Source organism: Melanostigma gelatinosum (assembly GCF_949748355.1).
Source record: "Melanostigma gelatinosum genome assembly, chromosome: 17".
Taxonomy (NCBI): domain Eukaryota; kingdom Metazoa; phylum Chordata; class Actinopteri; order Perciformes; family Zoarcidae; genus Melanostigma; species Melanostigma gelatinosum.
The window spans coordinates 13,807,986-13,821,958 of record NC_136650.1 but is presented as its reverse complement, the minus strand read 5'-3'; the positions used below and the strand labels follow the sequence as shown (position 1 = coordinate 13,821,958).

Sequence of the window (13,973 nt, the reverse complement as noted above, 5' to 3'; positions counted from 1 at the left end):
ACCAAAGAGATGAACTGATCAACAAACCAAGCACCATTGGCAAAGCCAATAAAAAGCGCGTGTTTGAAATCAAACCACTGCACTGCAGAAGGTGAAAAATCGAATTTTCCATGTGATCTGTGATGTTCTCAGCTGAATCATATGCTGGAAAGCCAAGACGATGTTCCTTGACAGTTTCTGGTCGGATTCGACTGATGAACTGCAGAAGTTACGGTTATTTAAAATAATTTAGCGACTGAGTGACTACATGGCAGCCTCGCTGCTTTATTCACATGATCCACCTAATCGGATGCCAGGCGGCCGCGGTGCATAAGAAATGCATCGCTGTCTCTGTATCTAGGCCTCGCATGTTTACTGCTCCGTCTGGAGTCCCTCCTGAAAGAGAAAGTGTGTCATCTAATGTGTGCAGCCAACAGCCACTGCTCCTGAGCTCTTCTGTGTATTGGGGATTACATAAACTAAACAGACATGGCCTCCTGTGTGTGTGTGTGTGTGTGTGTGTGGTGTCTTCCTTTCGCTCCCTGACAACTGAAGCCTGAGCATCTCCAAAGACTTGCACCGCGGGGAGCCTTATTTTGCATTATCATTAAAGCCACATATGGGGGTGTTGGGGGACTGTGGTGCTGCATGTATGCCACACAGGATCAAACACGAGGCCGACGCTGTGTGCCCGAGATTGCAGCAACATGCAGCGTTTCCGTGGGCACGTTTGCTGAATTTCAGGATGTTTTACTGCGCCATTCAGCACCGCGCATCTCACGGGGACGCACCCAGAAGATTAGGATGAGACGCTTCCAGGAGCCGGCAGCATCGCAGCCCTCTGCAACGCTTCTCATGTTCCTGGGAAGCAGCCGAGTGGTGTCTACAGGCAGCATTTGTCAGAATGTGAAGATTTCTGGCAAGTTTTCCATCAGAGCGTGTCATCTTGCGCGAGGGAGAGTAAACCAGCTCGTCTCACGCGGTGTACAAATGTTTCATAATGCTATTCTTTTTTTTTTACAGCAGTGTTGTACGCTTTAACAGCTGACATCGAATGACGCACCGTTACCTCTCCTGATATGATAAAAAAAAACATTTATTTGGTATTTTTACCATCCTAAAAAAAGCTTGTATGACTTTACCTTCAATAAACCGTTCACAATGCCGTTGTCACAAAGACGTGGCCCACACACACACACACACACACACACACACACTCGTGGTTGTATGAGACAAACAGCAGAGCATCATCAATGAGTAATTGAGAGCGACTGCAGGCCAGAGCGTCAACACCAGGGGGAACATAGCGACTTGGCGCAGGCACGACATTTCACCACCTCACTCAGCAGCTGGTGATCAAACCAATCAGATATGGTTGGAAAACTCAGCCCCCACCCCTGTCCCTTTCTATTTCTTCTCTCATTACCCTCCCAGCATCTTGATTCAGTTCTCCATCACAGTTAAATGTGGATGATAGCCTGTTGTTCCTCATCGGGGAGGGGGGGGGGGGGGGGGGGGAATGCTGATGAGTCACACTTCAATGGATACGCAATGGAGTACAGTGACAGCAAAAGTATTTTCAGGATTGTTTTTCATACGTAAAGCCTGCATTTTAGAGACACACAACTCAATATTAAAATCAAGAGACATAATGAGCAGGAACAGGCAAAAACACAAGTCCAACATGAGATTTGTGTTTACAATTGACAACAGTTAAACGGGTACATTGACATCAGATTTGGTCCATTGAGCAGATCCACCAAATACAAAACATACATTATTATACATTATTAATCACATCCTTCACTTTCTTAATAACAATACAAGGCCACTGGAGTCACTTACAGCATCAATACACCAGACACGGCGTTAAATTCCAGCATCGGGATCTGTGCACGTTCACCATTTAAAGAACTGAAATGTCTCCATTGTGAATTGTTTGCCGTGACAGACAGACGACACGTCCATGCTATTGTAAAACAGCCGTACGGTCCATTAGGGCCGAGTGACTATCGGCCACTTTACAGGTTCAAGGGCTCAAACAGATCACTGGAATTTCACGAGTGTTTACAACACGGCTTTGGGTGATAAAATAGCTCTTATGACCTGCCAGAGAGATATAATCCTCGACTTTTCATTGCCACTGCATGCACCGTATCAAATTAGCATACAATATAACGGCAGCATAAAACATGTTTTACTATGTAGGACGTGTCTGCATAACAGACGGCCACTGGGACAATAAATAACTCTTTTAATAACAGGATATTATACGAAAGAACTGTTCCCCAATTCTTTTGGGGGGGGGGGGGGCATGTGGTGACCAAGATCAAGCCTCATCGCCCCCCAAAACATCCATCCAATCCCGAGACAGCGGCCCCTCCCCTCCCCTCCCTCTACGTAGCACACAATAATCTTCCCTCTGGTAATTTGGTCCATTCCACTTCAACAAGCTCCGTCTGCACAATCATGTACCACTCATAGTGCCAGCAACATAAATGCATCTTCAGAGCGCTAAGAAGCCCATCCTGCGCTGTCCCTTAAGGCTTACACCATATATGCTCATATGTGGAGAGATGTGTTCATGCACATTACCGTACATTCATAGCTGTACATTCATTATATTTGGCAGATGAAGGGATTCGTATTCGACTGAAGTCTTTTTACCCTCCCATTTATCTTATTGGGACTCCACATTCTGGATCAATAGCAGAAATCGATTTCGGTATACGATCGCCAGCAAAGCTCCTTTGAGACCGATGGGCCAACAGCCAGTTAAGATCGGTGGTTAAGAAGAGGGTCACAAATCGCTTCATTGACTTGCCTCCATAATCTGCCCCTGCTGCCAAAATCTGTACTGCTGATGACTTCCAGTCATAAATCAAACCTCAAGCACACAAGTAACAAGCGCTCATCTGAGGAGGACGAGGAAGTCCAAAAGATAAGTCCTCGGCCGCACACCTCTGACACCGAGAGGGAGATAAAGGTGGCGATAAAGAATTGGGAGAGGACCGGAAAAATCAATCAGGACGCCATCTGGCATCCCCGGCACTCCGGTGACCCCCAACAACTGTCCGCTCCTCCGCTGGCGTTTCCCTCGCTCCCCCTGCATGTCGCCTAACGGCACAACCACACAAGTGACCGCAACAACAGAGGGATCTATAGCTCCCATTCTGAATAATGGAAAAAAAGAGGCGGTGGGCACGAATCAGTACAACCCGCAAGAGTGATGCGCGTGCACTCGCGGGGATGCCGTCCCGCCTGTGCGTGCTGTCAGCAGGATACATGTTGTAAACGTGCAGACGCTTTGTCACAACTCTAAGCTGCAGTTCGCTTTCCGTCTCATTGTGTGATAAAATATACACTCAGTACAAAAACATCTTCCTGAAGGGAAATCTTAAAATAGAATCATGAGGCTCTTACATTTCGGCACTTTCTATTGGCTTCAAGTGTAGATGGGAAAGAGGATCTTATTCTTACAATTTGCATTTACCAACATGAAGTGAATACATTCCCTCTTATTTATGACTTCATTTAAAATGTAAAAGCTTTGAAATAACACAGTCATTTAGTGTTATCTAAATACATCATTTTAAATAAACATAGTTGACACACAAAGTAAATCCAGACAATGTGATATGATTAAGTCTGTTGAAGATGTGTTCAAAGAGCACAGAACAGCGAGCTAAATGACCCATGTCATGTCATTTTACTTTAAAGTCAAATTTGCATTGTGAAAGGACAAAAGCAGAACGGAATAAGAAGACGAGTTCCTCCTGTTCTCAGTAGTCGGCTGAAGAGGTATACTTGCATAATGCCTGTGATCTAAAGGCCTTTTCCACGCCGCCGATAAGCGACAGTACAAAGCAATCAAAATGTCCTGAAAAGGTTTTTGAACAAAATACCTGAAGATTCGTCCCACTTTCTCTCAACAAGTAGAGAACCCAGTGAACGACAGGAACCTGCAGAGAGGAGCGCTGGCCCCCTCTGCAGGAGACCAACGGAAACCTTTCAAAATGTGGCTCTAAAAGATCCCCGCGCTCCAACGCATTCAGACGGACACACACACGTGTTTCAGTGTTTGCATAAAGCAAGTGAGCTAACCTGATCTCAAAGATTGCACCTGTACCGGAGTGGGTGAGTGTAAAACAAGAAAGAAAAAAAAAACGTCAGAATGTACAATTGTGCAGGTTCTCCCTCATCCTCCTTGATTATAAAAACAATATATATTCCAGTAGACTCCTGTCTCCCAGCAACAGCATCCAAGAAAAATGATTCCCATACATATATATTCTCAAAGTTCTTCAGAAAGTACATTCCAGTATAATTTCCTGTCGGTCCATTACGTCCAGCTGGCATGTAAATGTGCAAATGTTGAATTTTGGAAGAGAGCGTGGAAGCTTTCCCCCCCCTTTGGGCTTCTTTCGGGGCGAGGCAAGCGTATGGCAATCCACCCATATCCCTCCTCAGGATACCCGCCATTGATGAAAAATATATTCTACTTTGATACCATTACATTCTCTCCTCAAAGAACCACTTCTGGTGGAGGCTGCCGGAGCAGGGCTGGAGTGAGGGGGCTGGTGTCCCGTTGTCTGTCTTGTCCACCGCCTGAACACACTTCTGGCTCACCGGGTGGTACAGGCTCCCATCCTGGAAAAACAGCCAGGAGCACAACGTGCATTATAAAGAAATATTGGTGATATAATACTAAAAGAGGGTTGGGGTTAGTTTAAAAAAAGCTATTAGGGCTATAAATACATGTCTAGAGTAACAGAACAGCTGAGTGTTATCTTTGAAGAACACCAAAGCTTACTACTGGGACGTAAGGCAATTACATGTATGTTGCCAAAAGCCTACTTAACCATGAGATTCTTAGAACTGATTTAGAAAGTCCTCACATATTGGTACTTCTCACTCTGTATGAGGGGAAAGAAAGAGAACAGACACATCTGCCTCTTTGGTTCAATCTGGATGGACCGCCTTACCTCTTTGAGGACAAACTTCTGGTCTGCAGGTAGAGGTTGTCCTCGTTTTCTGCACAGCTGCAGAGTCAGGTAGGTGCTGATGTTGTCACCCACCACGCATCCAGCAGGCACCCTCGTGTTGTAGCGGATCTCACCGTCCGGGGAGTATTCAAAGAACTGCGGGAGGTTGTGGAAACGTCATGATGTAAACACGTGACTCAAGAGTCAATATTTCACTTCAAATCAACGGGTGGAAACACAACTGTCCGATAAGACAGACGGCACGAGTACCGCTGAGCCCACTTGCTACAGAGAAGACTGCTGCAAAAACAAAGCTGTATTTCAGAGTGCTTCCTGGACTACCATCGGCCACAGAGGGAAAGGGTGTTGGGAAAAGCACTCTCCTTCGTCTCAACAAGGCCAACGTATCACTGCTCAGCCTGGAGTAGGAGAACTAGTCCACCATTCCCAGGATTTTCTACAATCACATCTACAAACCCTTTGTGGTCTGCTGTGAAATAAGGGCCACTGGCCTGAAAGACAAGTCCATTACCTGGTTCTGACCCATGCCGTGGCACGAGTACATGATGACCCGTTGGCCCACCACTGTGTTTTCATCTGTAGGGTTGTAGTCGAAGCAGAAGTTGTTCTTGCCCCGGTTCTTCAGCTATAACGAGCGGAAAAGAAGGTCAGACAGTCACGTCAATAAATCATCTCAGATGCTGATCAAATATCGATGACAGAAGCTCACATATGGGTGAGGAAAGCCCCGCCGAGGTTGATCTTATTGTGAATATATCAGGTCTATCATTTGCCTCTCAACTGCACTTGTTCAGCTTTATTGAATTCAATCAAACTGATGAGAATGTTGAAAAATCGTACGCCTTAATTAACACCCGACGACCGGGGACTCGGGTGTGTTCTCACCATTCCAAACATGCCGGGCCGATCCTCTGGGAGGTGAATGTCGGGGTAAACATTGTCCAGATACCACCTGAAGCTCTTACAGCCCAGCTTCTCTCTCAGCTTCTTTCGCTCCGACACGTCTCCGAAGGCCTCCTGGAAACAAAGACCACAAAAGGACATCAGCTCTATGATCACCTGAGATCCTTCACTGTAGTGGGTGAAAACAGAATTGCTGTAACGTGGATGTAACATGACGACAAGTGTCAACCAGCTGCACCTTACATTCACATACAGACATGAAGAGTGAACGCTCTCGATGCAGTCAGTGTCAGAGGTTCTGTGCTGAACTGGTATACAATAGCACCATCTATGGTCGTTCCTTAACTCCACACAATTACATCACTGACAACAAACAGAAACCCACTCCTTCATCCTGGTCAAACAAGGATCTCCCTGCATTCTGTGTATTTCACTGGAATGCTGTGGTTCTGCAGGGCGCAGCAGCGCTACGTTCTCCGCCCGATTGTCAGAACGCAGAATAAAAATCTATTTTGGTTTGATGAAAATTAAGGGCTTCAATTTTATTTCTAAAGCTTAAGAAATTAGGCAAATTAGCTGAATAACACACACGCACACGAAATTAGATCAGTTTATTTGATGGATGTCAAGTATGAAGGCACACAGAACATGTTGTTCATGTTTCCTATCATTTCTACATTTGGTTTCACTCCTATGTAAATGGGAGTTGATGGTCAGTCAATGCAAATAATGTGTGCTTATGCAAATGCCTTCATGCATTCCATAGTTACGCAGTTACACCCGCGCGCCGCGGTGATCGAGACTGGTGATTTACAGCGCAGGGAGGAATACAGTCTCCACCCGTTGGTCGGGCGAGACCTCCTTCCCTGCTGGAGGCAGCACCGCAGGATGATGGATGTTGGTGGTTTGCCCAAAACGCAGCTTTAATTGGCACTTCATCAATGTATTAGCTCTAGAGACAGATTCCCAGAGGAGAGAGAGCCCGTCGGTACCGCGATGGGAAGGACCGGTAAGGACCATCAGAGCACACGACAAAAAGGGGGGGGGGGGGGGCTGGAGCGGGCCGATGTAAGAGTGTCAAGCAGCCCCGATTATCCAGTGTATGGATTAGTAAGGGGACACTGAAGACACTTAAGTAGCAACTACAGGCTAATCTGATTCACACAGGAGGCCAATTAGGCGAGCGTAAAACGACAGTAGGGAAAGAACAGATACTTTGCTGAGAGACTCACTCTTTTGTCATCCCTGAAAATGATACGCTGTTGCGTTTTGAATCTTGTTGATTTAGATTTCACACACACACATATTATTTATTCACCAAGAAGTTTAAACATAACTCACACGGACTGACAGGTGACGCCATCCTGCGACCCCAATATAAAAATTAGCACCCGGGTATCTGGAATTCATAAAACTACTGGAAACAACAAATATAAGAGAAGAGGAAGAGGGAGAAGAGCCTGTCGGATGCTAGAAAACCTCGTTTAGCATAATATATTGCAACGTATGAATGAGCGCGTTAGCAGCCACTGGGAGCAGCAGTGTTTGTTCGTAGGCTGTGGTGTATTGGGTTCTGCCGAGCCACCGCCAGGTTGGCAAGGCTACCTCCTCTCAGGGAGAGGAGGTGTTTAGAGAGCTTCTCCTCTTAACAACACTGCCACACACACACACACACACCAAAGCAGGGTCCAATGGGTTAGCAATGCTCTCACCCTGTCAAGGACAGGTGGGTGACACCTGCTGGCACCGGGCGACACGGAAAGGTGGTAATCACACACCGGAACGCCCCGGCACCCCTGTCACCTTGGGTGTCTGCCGCTCATGTATCCCAAGTGTCACCTAATCAGGGGAGCTTTTACACCACAGCGGGAGGGCAGTGTGTGTGTGTGTGTGTGTGTGTGTGTGTGTGTGTGTGTGTGTGTAGTTTGTGTAGACGTGTTCATTTGTGCAGTTTTGTGTTGAGTGCAGCTGTAAAAAAAAAAGAAAATACTGTCTTCCCCAATACATAAAGGAAACAAATCATTCAGATTTGCTGCCATGCTTACTGTTGTATTTGTTAGCATTAGCACACACACACACACACCATCTGTGCAGACTCACCAGGCGTGCTTGGGGGTTTCGGTGGTAGTAGACCTCTTTGTATTCATCCATCCAGACCTCAGCGGCTCTCACGCTGTTCGCCAGCGCTTTGCTCCGCGAGTAAGGGGCCTTTTTAGGGAATACATGGCCCACATGGGAGCATGGGTGGACCTCCAGGCTGCCCCCGCACTGCCAAATCTAAAAGACATCAACAACACCACCACGAGGATTTGGTTAGCCTCTCCGCCATGACTCAATCACTGGAGGAACTTGGAAACAGAAAGGTGGTTGTTGTTGTTGTTGGCCTGTTTTCACTGGTTGTTAAGTTATAATTCTGTCAGGATGCTTTTCACAGAGGAAGAGGAGTGATGGAGTCCTCACATGATGCAGGAAACCAGATCTGGATGCCTTTTTAATGCTGGGTGTTGTGGTGCTAAAATGTGCATTTTTCGTCAACATGGAGCCAGTATATGAATCGTGCCTATTTTTGCATAAAGCTACGGCTTCACACATGCACATGTAACACACACACACACATGATCTCTTACCCTGAAGGAGAATTCCAGGTTCTCTCCTCCCCACACCTCCATCCCTGTGTCATATGTGCCCAGGTACTGGAAGTAGTTCTTGCTCACAGCAAACAGACCCCCGGCCATAGTGGGAGACCTGAGGAGAAAAAAAAAACACATCAGACGACAATCTCCACGCATCTTATGAATGACTTATCTACTAGCTGGCAGCAGGGGTACAAGTGTTGATTTAGAGACGATTCTGTAAAGCGATCCTTAAAAAGTGTTCACCTGATGACGTCGATGGGCGAGCGGCGGCGTTTCTGTTCATAATCTGGGACGACGTGCCAGGTAAAGACCAACCGCCAATCGAACCCCCCGATCTGGGGTTCACCGGCGTTCCCTAAATACTGGAAGGTGTTCCAGTCGATCACATCAATAACAGGACACACCACAGACGACGGCTCCTCTTTGATCCTGGAGAAGAAAAAAATAAATAAATGAGAGAAAAGCCGTTGATGGGGAGAAGACGTGCTTCTTGCTCATCTCAAACGCCCGTGTCAACTTTAAGTGCTGCCCTTTCTCCAAAGAGAGCCCAGTTACACTTTGCACAAAGTGCTCAAGAAGAATGAGTCCGTTTTTCCCGCTGAGGGTGTTCTAACCTGTGGAGCAGGGGCTCTAACCAGCCTTCATGACACTCGCAGTGACAGTCCAGGAAGGTCAGCACGTCACCAGAGGTGATCGACGCCCCGAGCAGCCGCGCCCGCACCAACCCCTCCCTCTTGGTGGCCCGGATCAGACGCACCTTCCTCAAACCCGAGATGTACTTCTCCAGCGGCGCCTTCAGGTGAGCTTCGGGGAATTAAGTACAAAAAGTAAAATACAGACTTTGACAGACTCGCCGGAAAGCTTTAAAATGTTTATTAGGTGTAATTGTTAAGTTCATTCTCACAAATGGATGACCTTTACCGACCAATGTGTTCGACATCACGAGCACAGTATACTTCCGTCTGTAGAGGAAGTCAGACTCAAATGTCAAAAAACATTTGGTATGATCTTGATTTTGTCTATTTCCCCATATTGTTGCAGAGAGGAGAGGCAAACATTGCTTCACTTATAAGGTTGTGAGCCAAACCGTTTTACAACCACTCCCTCTAAGTGGCTCAGCTCATTACGTTCAGTCTGGGTACAAAAGACAAAACAATGAATCACTCTAAATTACAACGCGCTGCTGTATTTTGACAATTCCTCTTTAGGTTGTCTGCATCCAGCCACAGAAAGCGCTGCTTCTTCTTCTTTCTTTCTTTTTTTTTCTCATTCCAGTTTAAGTCTGATAAAAAAGTACCGCGATTGAAACTGTCCTCCAATTTACCATCCGCACAACAATGTGTACTGTTAGTAATTATTATTACATCATTTTGCGGGATTTGTATCTTTATATGGAAGATTAAAAATATCCAGACGTGTGACATTGATATCTGTGTTCGTCTACCTGGATGCATATGAAATTCCCCTTCATCACCACATGTCACGACCTTCCTGTGTCTCTGTTTGACTTTACTAATTGCCGCCGTCACTCTGTCGTCCTCCCTTCTAACCCATCTGACAAACCGGTGATTGCCACTTGTCTGTGTGCCTCCTTGTGTGTCCCTCTGACAACCTTTCTGTCCTTTCTGACTGTCAATCAGCCAACCCCAGCTGCCCCCTCTGCCTGTCCATCAGTCTGTCTGTCTGTCTGTCTGCCTGTCTGTCTGTTTGCCTCAGCCTCCCTCCATCAGTCCGTCCGTCCGTCCGTCCGTCCGTCCGTCCGTCCGTCCGTCCGTCCGTCCGTCCGTCCGTCCGTCCGTCCGTCCGCCTCAGCCTCCCTCCGTCCGTCCGCCTCAGCCTCCATCAGTCCGTCCGTCCGTCCGTCCGCCTCAGCCTCCCTCCGTCCGTCCGCCTCAGCCTCCATCAGTCCGTCCGTCCGTCCGTCCGTCCGTCCGTCCGTCCGTCCGTCCGTCCGTCCGCCTCAGCCTCCCTCCGTCCGTCCGCCTCAGCCTCCATCAGTCCGTCCGTCCGTCCGTCCGCCTCAGCCTCCCTCCGTCCGTCCGCCTCAGCCTCCATCAGTCCGTCCGTCCGTCCGTCCGTCCGTCCGTCCGTCCGTCCGTCCGTCCGTCCGTCCGCCTCAGCCTCCCTCCGTCCGTCCGCCTCAGCCTCCATCAGTCCGTCCGTCCGTCCGTCCGTCCGTCCGCCTCAGCCTCCCTCCGTCCGTCCGCCTCAGCCTCCATCAGTCCGTCCGTCCGTCCGTCCGTCCGTCCGTCTGTCAGCCTCCCTCCGTCTGTCTGTCTGTCTGTCTGTCTGTCTGTCTGTCTGTCTGCCTCAGCCTCCCTCCATCAGTCTGGGCTCGTACCTCTGTCGCTGTAGTCGTCCACCAGCACCACCTCTTTCAGCAGAACGTCGGGCGACGTCTCCAGCACGCTGTGCACCGTCCTCAGCAGGGTGGACCAGGCCTCGTTGTAGAAGGCGATGACCACGGAGGTCGTGGGCAGGGACCGGTAGTCATACTTCACATCTCTGCACCTGCAATGTGAGGAGAATGTACATGTTACTGGGCAGACTGAGGAAGGGAGGAAGGTGAAACTGGGCGAGTCGGTTAAGACTGATAAAGGAAACACACAGTGGCGTGGAGCTTAAGCTTGGTTGCCAAAGTCAATACTGATAACCAAAGAAGTTGCCGAGCAGAAGGCAAGCAGCAGCAACTACTCATTGAAGACCTTTAGGAGTTAGGGAATTTAGCTTTTCTTGGGATTCAGTGTATAACTTCCTCTAAACCAGGGGTCTCAAACTCAAGGCCCGCGGGCCACGTCATTTTATGTTGCAAGCAAAAAAAAAAAATTATAATTAAAAGTTAGACTTGACAATAAAAATATCCCCGTAGTCGAAGTTATGAGACAGAAAGTCATAACTATGATAGAAAGTCATAATTCTGAGATAGAAAGTCAAAATTATGATAGAAAGTCAAAATGATGATAGAAAGTCATGATGATGAGATACTTAAACACAGTCATAGAAGCAGCTCTTTGGCTGGTTACTGTACACTTGAAATGTAAATGTGTTGTGAGTACATTGAAGACTACTTTAAACGTGGCTTTACAACACAATACAAACGCACCCTTGAAAGGATTTTAAGCTTTGAACAAAGTTATTGTAATAACTTGTTTGATATTTGTCTTTGATATTTTTCTTTAATAGTTTGATCTTTGATAGAGTAATGTGGGTTTCTTAACCCTAAATTAAAATGATTTAAGTTATAACAGAAATGTGCTTAAATATATTTTTACATTTATATAACTGCATGTACAATATTTTTACACTTGAATAAACAATAATCAAATGCAGAGACAGTTATTTGACAATATGTTAGGAGTAGTTACATTTACACAGTCTTACATGTACAACCTGATGCTGATGTGGCCCAGAGTGAAAATGAGTTTGAGACCCCTGCTGTAAACACAGTGTGTTCATCGTGTTTATTTTGTATAATGATTGACAGCACTCAACTACTTACAGTGGGTTCCATCTCTCTGGCAGTTTACGGTGCAACGACAATATATCACTGACATAAGTGTTAATCTGGTGTTTCTTGATGCTCTCCTCCTCTTTTCGTTTCTCCTCTCCCTTCAGATTGAGTTTGACGGCTCTCCCCCCTTCACCCAGGGCATTGAGATCCGGGGGGGGCCTCTCGTAGACGGGTTTCTTCAGCTCTTCGTCTCCCACCTCTCGCTCTCCGGGGACCTCTCCCCGATTCGTCTCGCTCACTTCCCCCGAGTTGTGTCTGAAAAAGACCAGGTACCCCACCAAAGTGACACCGACGACGACAAAAAGTAACTTGGGTCGACTCTTTCGTCCACAGCGTGCCATCGTGTCGCTTCCTTTCCTTGAGCGCAAATGTCTCGTGCCCCGTGGAGCGGCGCTCCGCTGGCACCGATAACGTTACTGCAGGAATAACGTTACCCCCCTTTTTTTCCGTCTCACCAGCCCTCGTCACGTTTCCGTTTAACGACTTCTAAATGTAGTCCGCATTCCTTCAGGCGCAGTTAAAGTGGCTTTGCGTCAAGTTTCAATGCGGTCTTACAGCTAAATGTCCAACTTCCGAACCTGTGAGTTTCGGTCACTTGTTGAGCGGAACCTTGAAGTTTGTATGAGGAAGGACATTGGACGAGGATACTCCTCCCCCTCCTCTGTTCAACTGCAGAAATGTGAAAGGATAATCAAACTCGGATTAAACCAGTTAGTTATCCCTTCGGATTAGCGCTAGCTGTCTGATACACGTCTAATACGCTAATTGACCGGTGTGCTCACACTGGAAACAAAACTAGTCCAGGTCAAATCAGAAACGTTGTACACTTGGTTTTTATTGAGGAGATTCAATGGTACGATTAATAAAACACATTTGAACTCGTCCTAAACATTACGAGTGTCCAACAGCTCCTATCTCGCTAAACACTTTAGTATTATACCAAACTCTCGGTAAACAGGCAGAAATCTGCCTCACGCAAACGTTACTTGAACTTGAATTAAGTTAAAGCTATTGTCAAGTGACTGGAGCTAGCAACTACGTTTCCGGTTAAGGAGTATCAAAGTAAAATTCTGCATAGCGAAATGCGGCAAATGTTTTTTTTTCTTGGGGTAAATCATAAAGACACGTTGTTATATATACATATATATATATATATGTGTGTTTCTGTTTTCGTGGTCGATTTAATTTGAAAAATGAAGGTGTTGTAATTGTCCTTGTGGTCCTGGGATTGCAACGCACTTTTACTTTGAATGTGAAACAGTAGAACAGGAAGTTCAATATATTCGCTCCTGTAACTTGATAAGGTTGAAGTTTAAAACCAGTGTAGTAGCAGGTAAATCTTTCTTACCTTTTTTTTGGGGGGGGGGGGGGGGTATCATGGCCTGAGATATTTAATCACGAACAGACCCTTTGAGTTGATGTTCCGATGAGTGTTTTCTCAAATATCAGAAACACAGAGTTGGTTTATTGAAATGTTTCCCAGTTCATAACATGTAATAAACCTATGTGGGCCATGTTATTAATGTTATTAACTGTTTACTGTACAATCTGGTACAGTTCTTTAACATGACTCCAGCCCCACATAAGACACATTTTATACCCCAAAGCTCTAAACCACTCTGAATCCTCTTCACTGACCCTGGGAGAACCCAGTACCCAAACCTGGAAATCATTTATCTTGGTGGTCTTCTTTATTATGCAGCCAGTTGTCACTCATATGAAACTGATATCAAAACTCTTGACACCAAAGGTGAAATTTGACACAAAATGTATGGTTGAGCAAATTAGAATTGTAAATAATTAAGGCCAACGCTCAAGGCGAGAAGGTAATTTGAGCGGCATAGTGTTTGATCGAGTATTCATATTGAGAAAACAAGAGACACGGGAAGGCAACAAGTCAGCCAGAGTGTTGTAATATATCACGGTAGACCGGGCTTG

The 13,973-nt window shown here is 46.5% G+C and overlaps 1 protein-coding gene across 1 annotated transcript; it reads right to left on the bottom strand.

The window, feature by feature from the left end:
* Positions 1-3,663: 3,663 nt before the first annotated feature.
* galnt12 (UDP-N-acetyl-alpha-D-galactosamine:polypeptide N-acetylgalactosaminyltransferase 12) lies at positions 3,664-12,376 on the bottom strand (the record flags this gene model as incomplete). The annotated part of the gene is made up of 10 exons (XM_079288576.1): positions 3,664-4,629; positions 4,965-5,120; positions 5,497-5,610; positions 5,871-6,002; positions 7,989-8,165; positions 8,516-8,633; positions 8,768-8,953; positions 9,139-9,328; positions 10,866-11,035; positions 12,024-12,376. 10 exons carry the CDS (start codon positions 12,374-12,376, stop codon positions 4,492-4,494), a joined length of 1,734 nt encoding a protein of 577 aa, XP_079144702.1. The 3' UTR covers positions 3,664-4,491.
* Between the last annotated feature and the right edge of the window lie 1,597 nt (positions 12,377-13,973).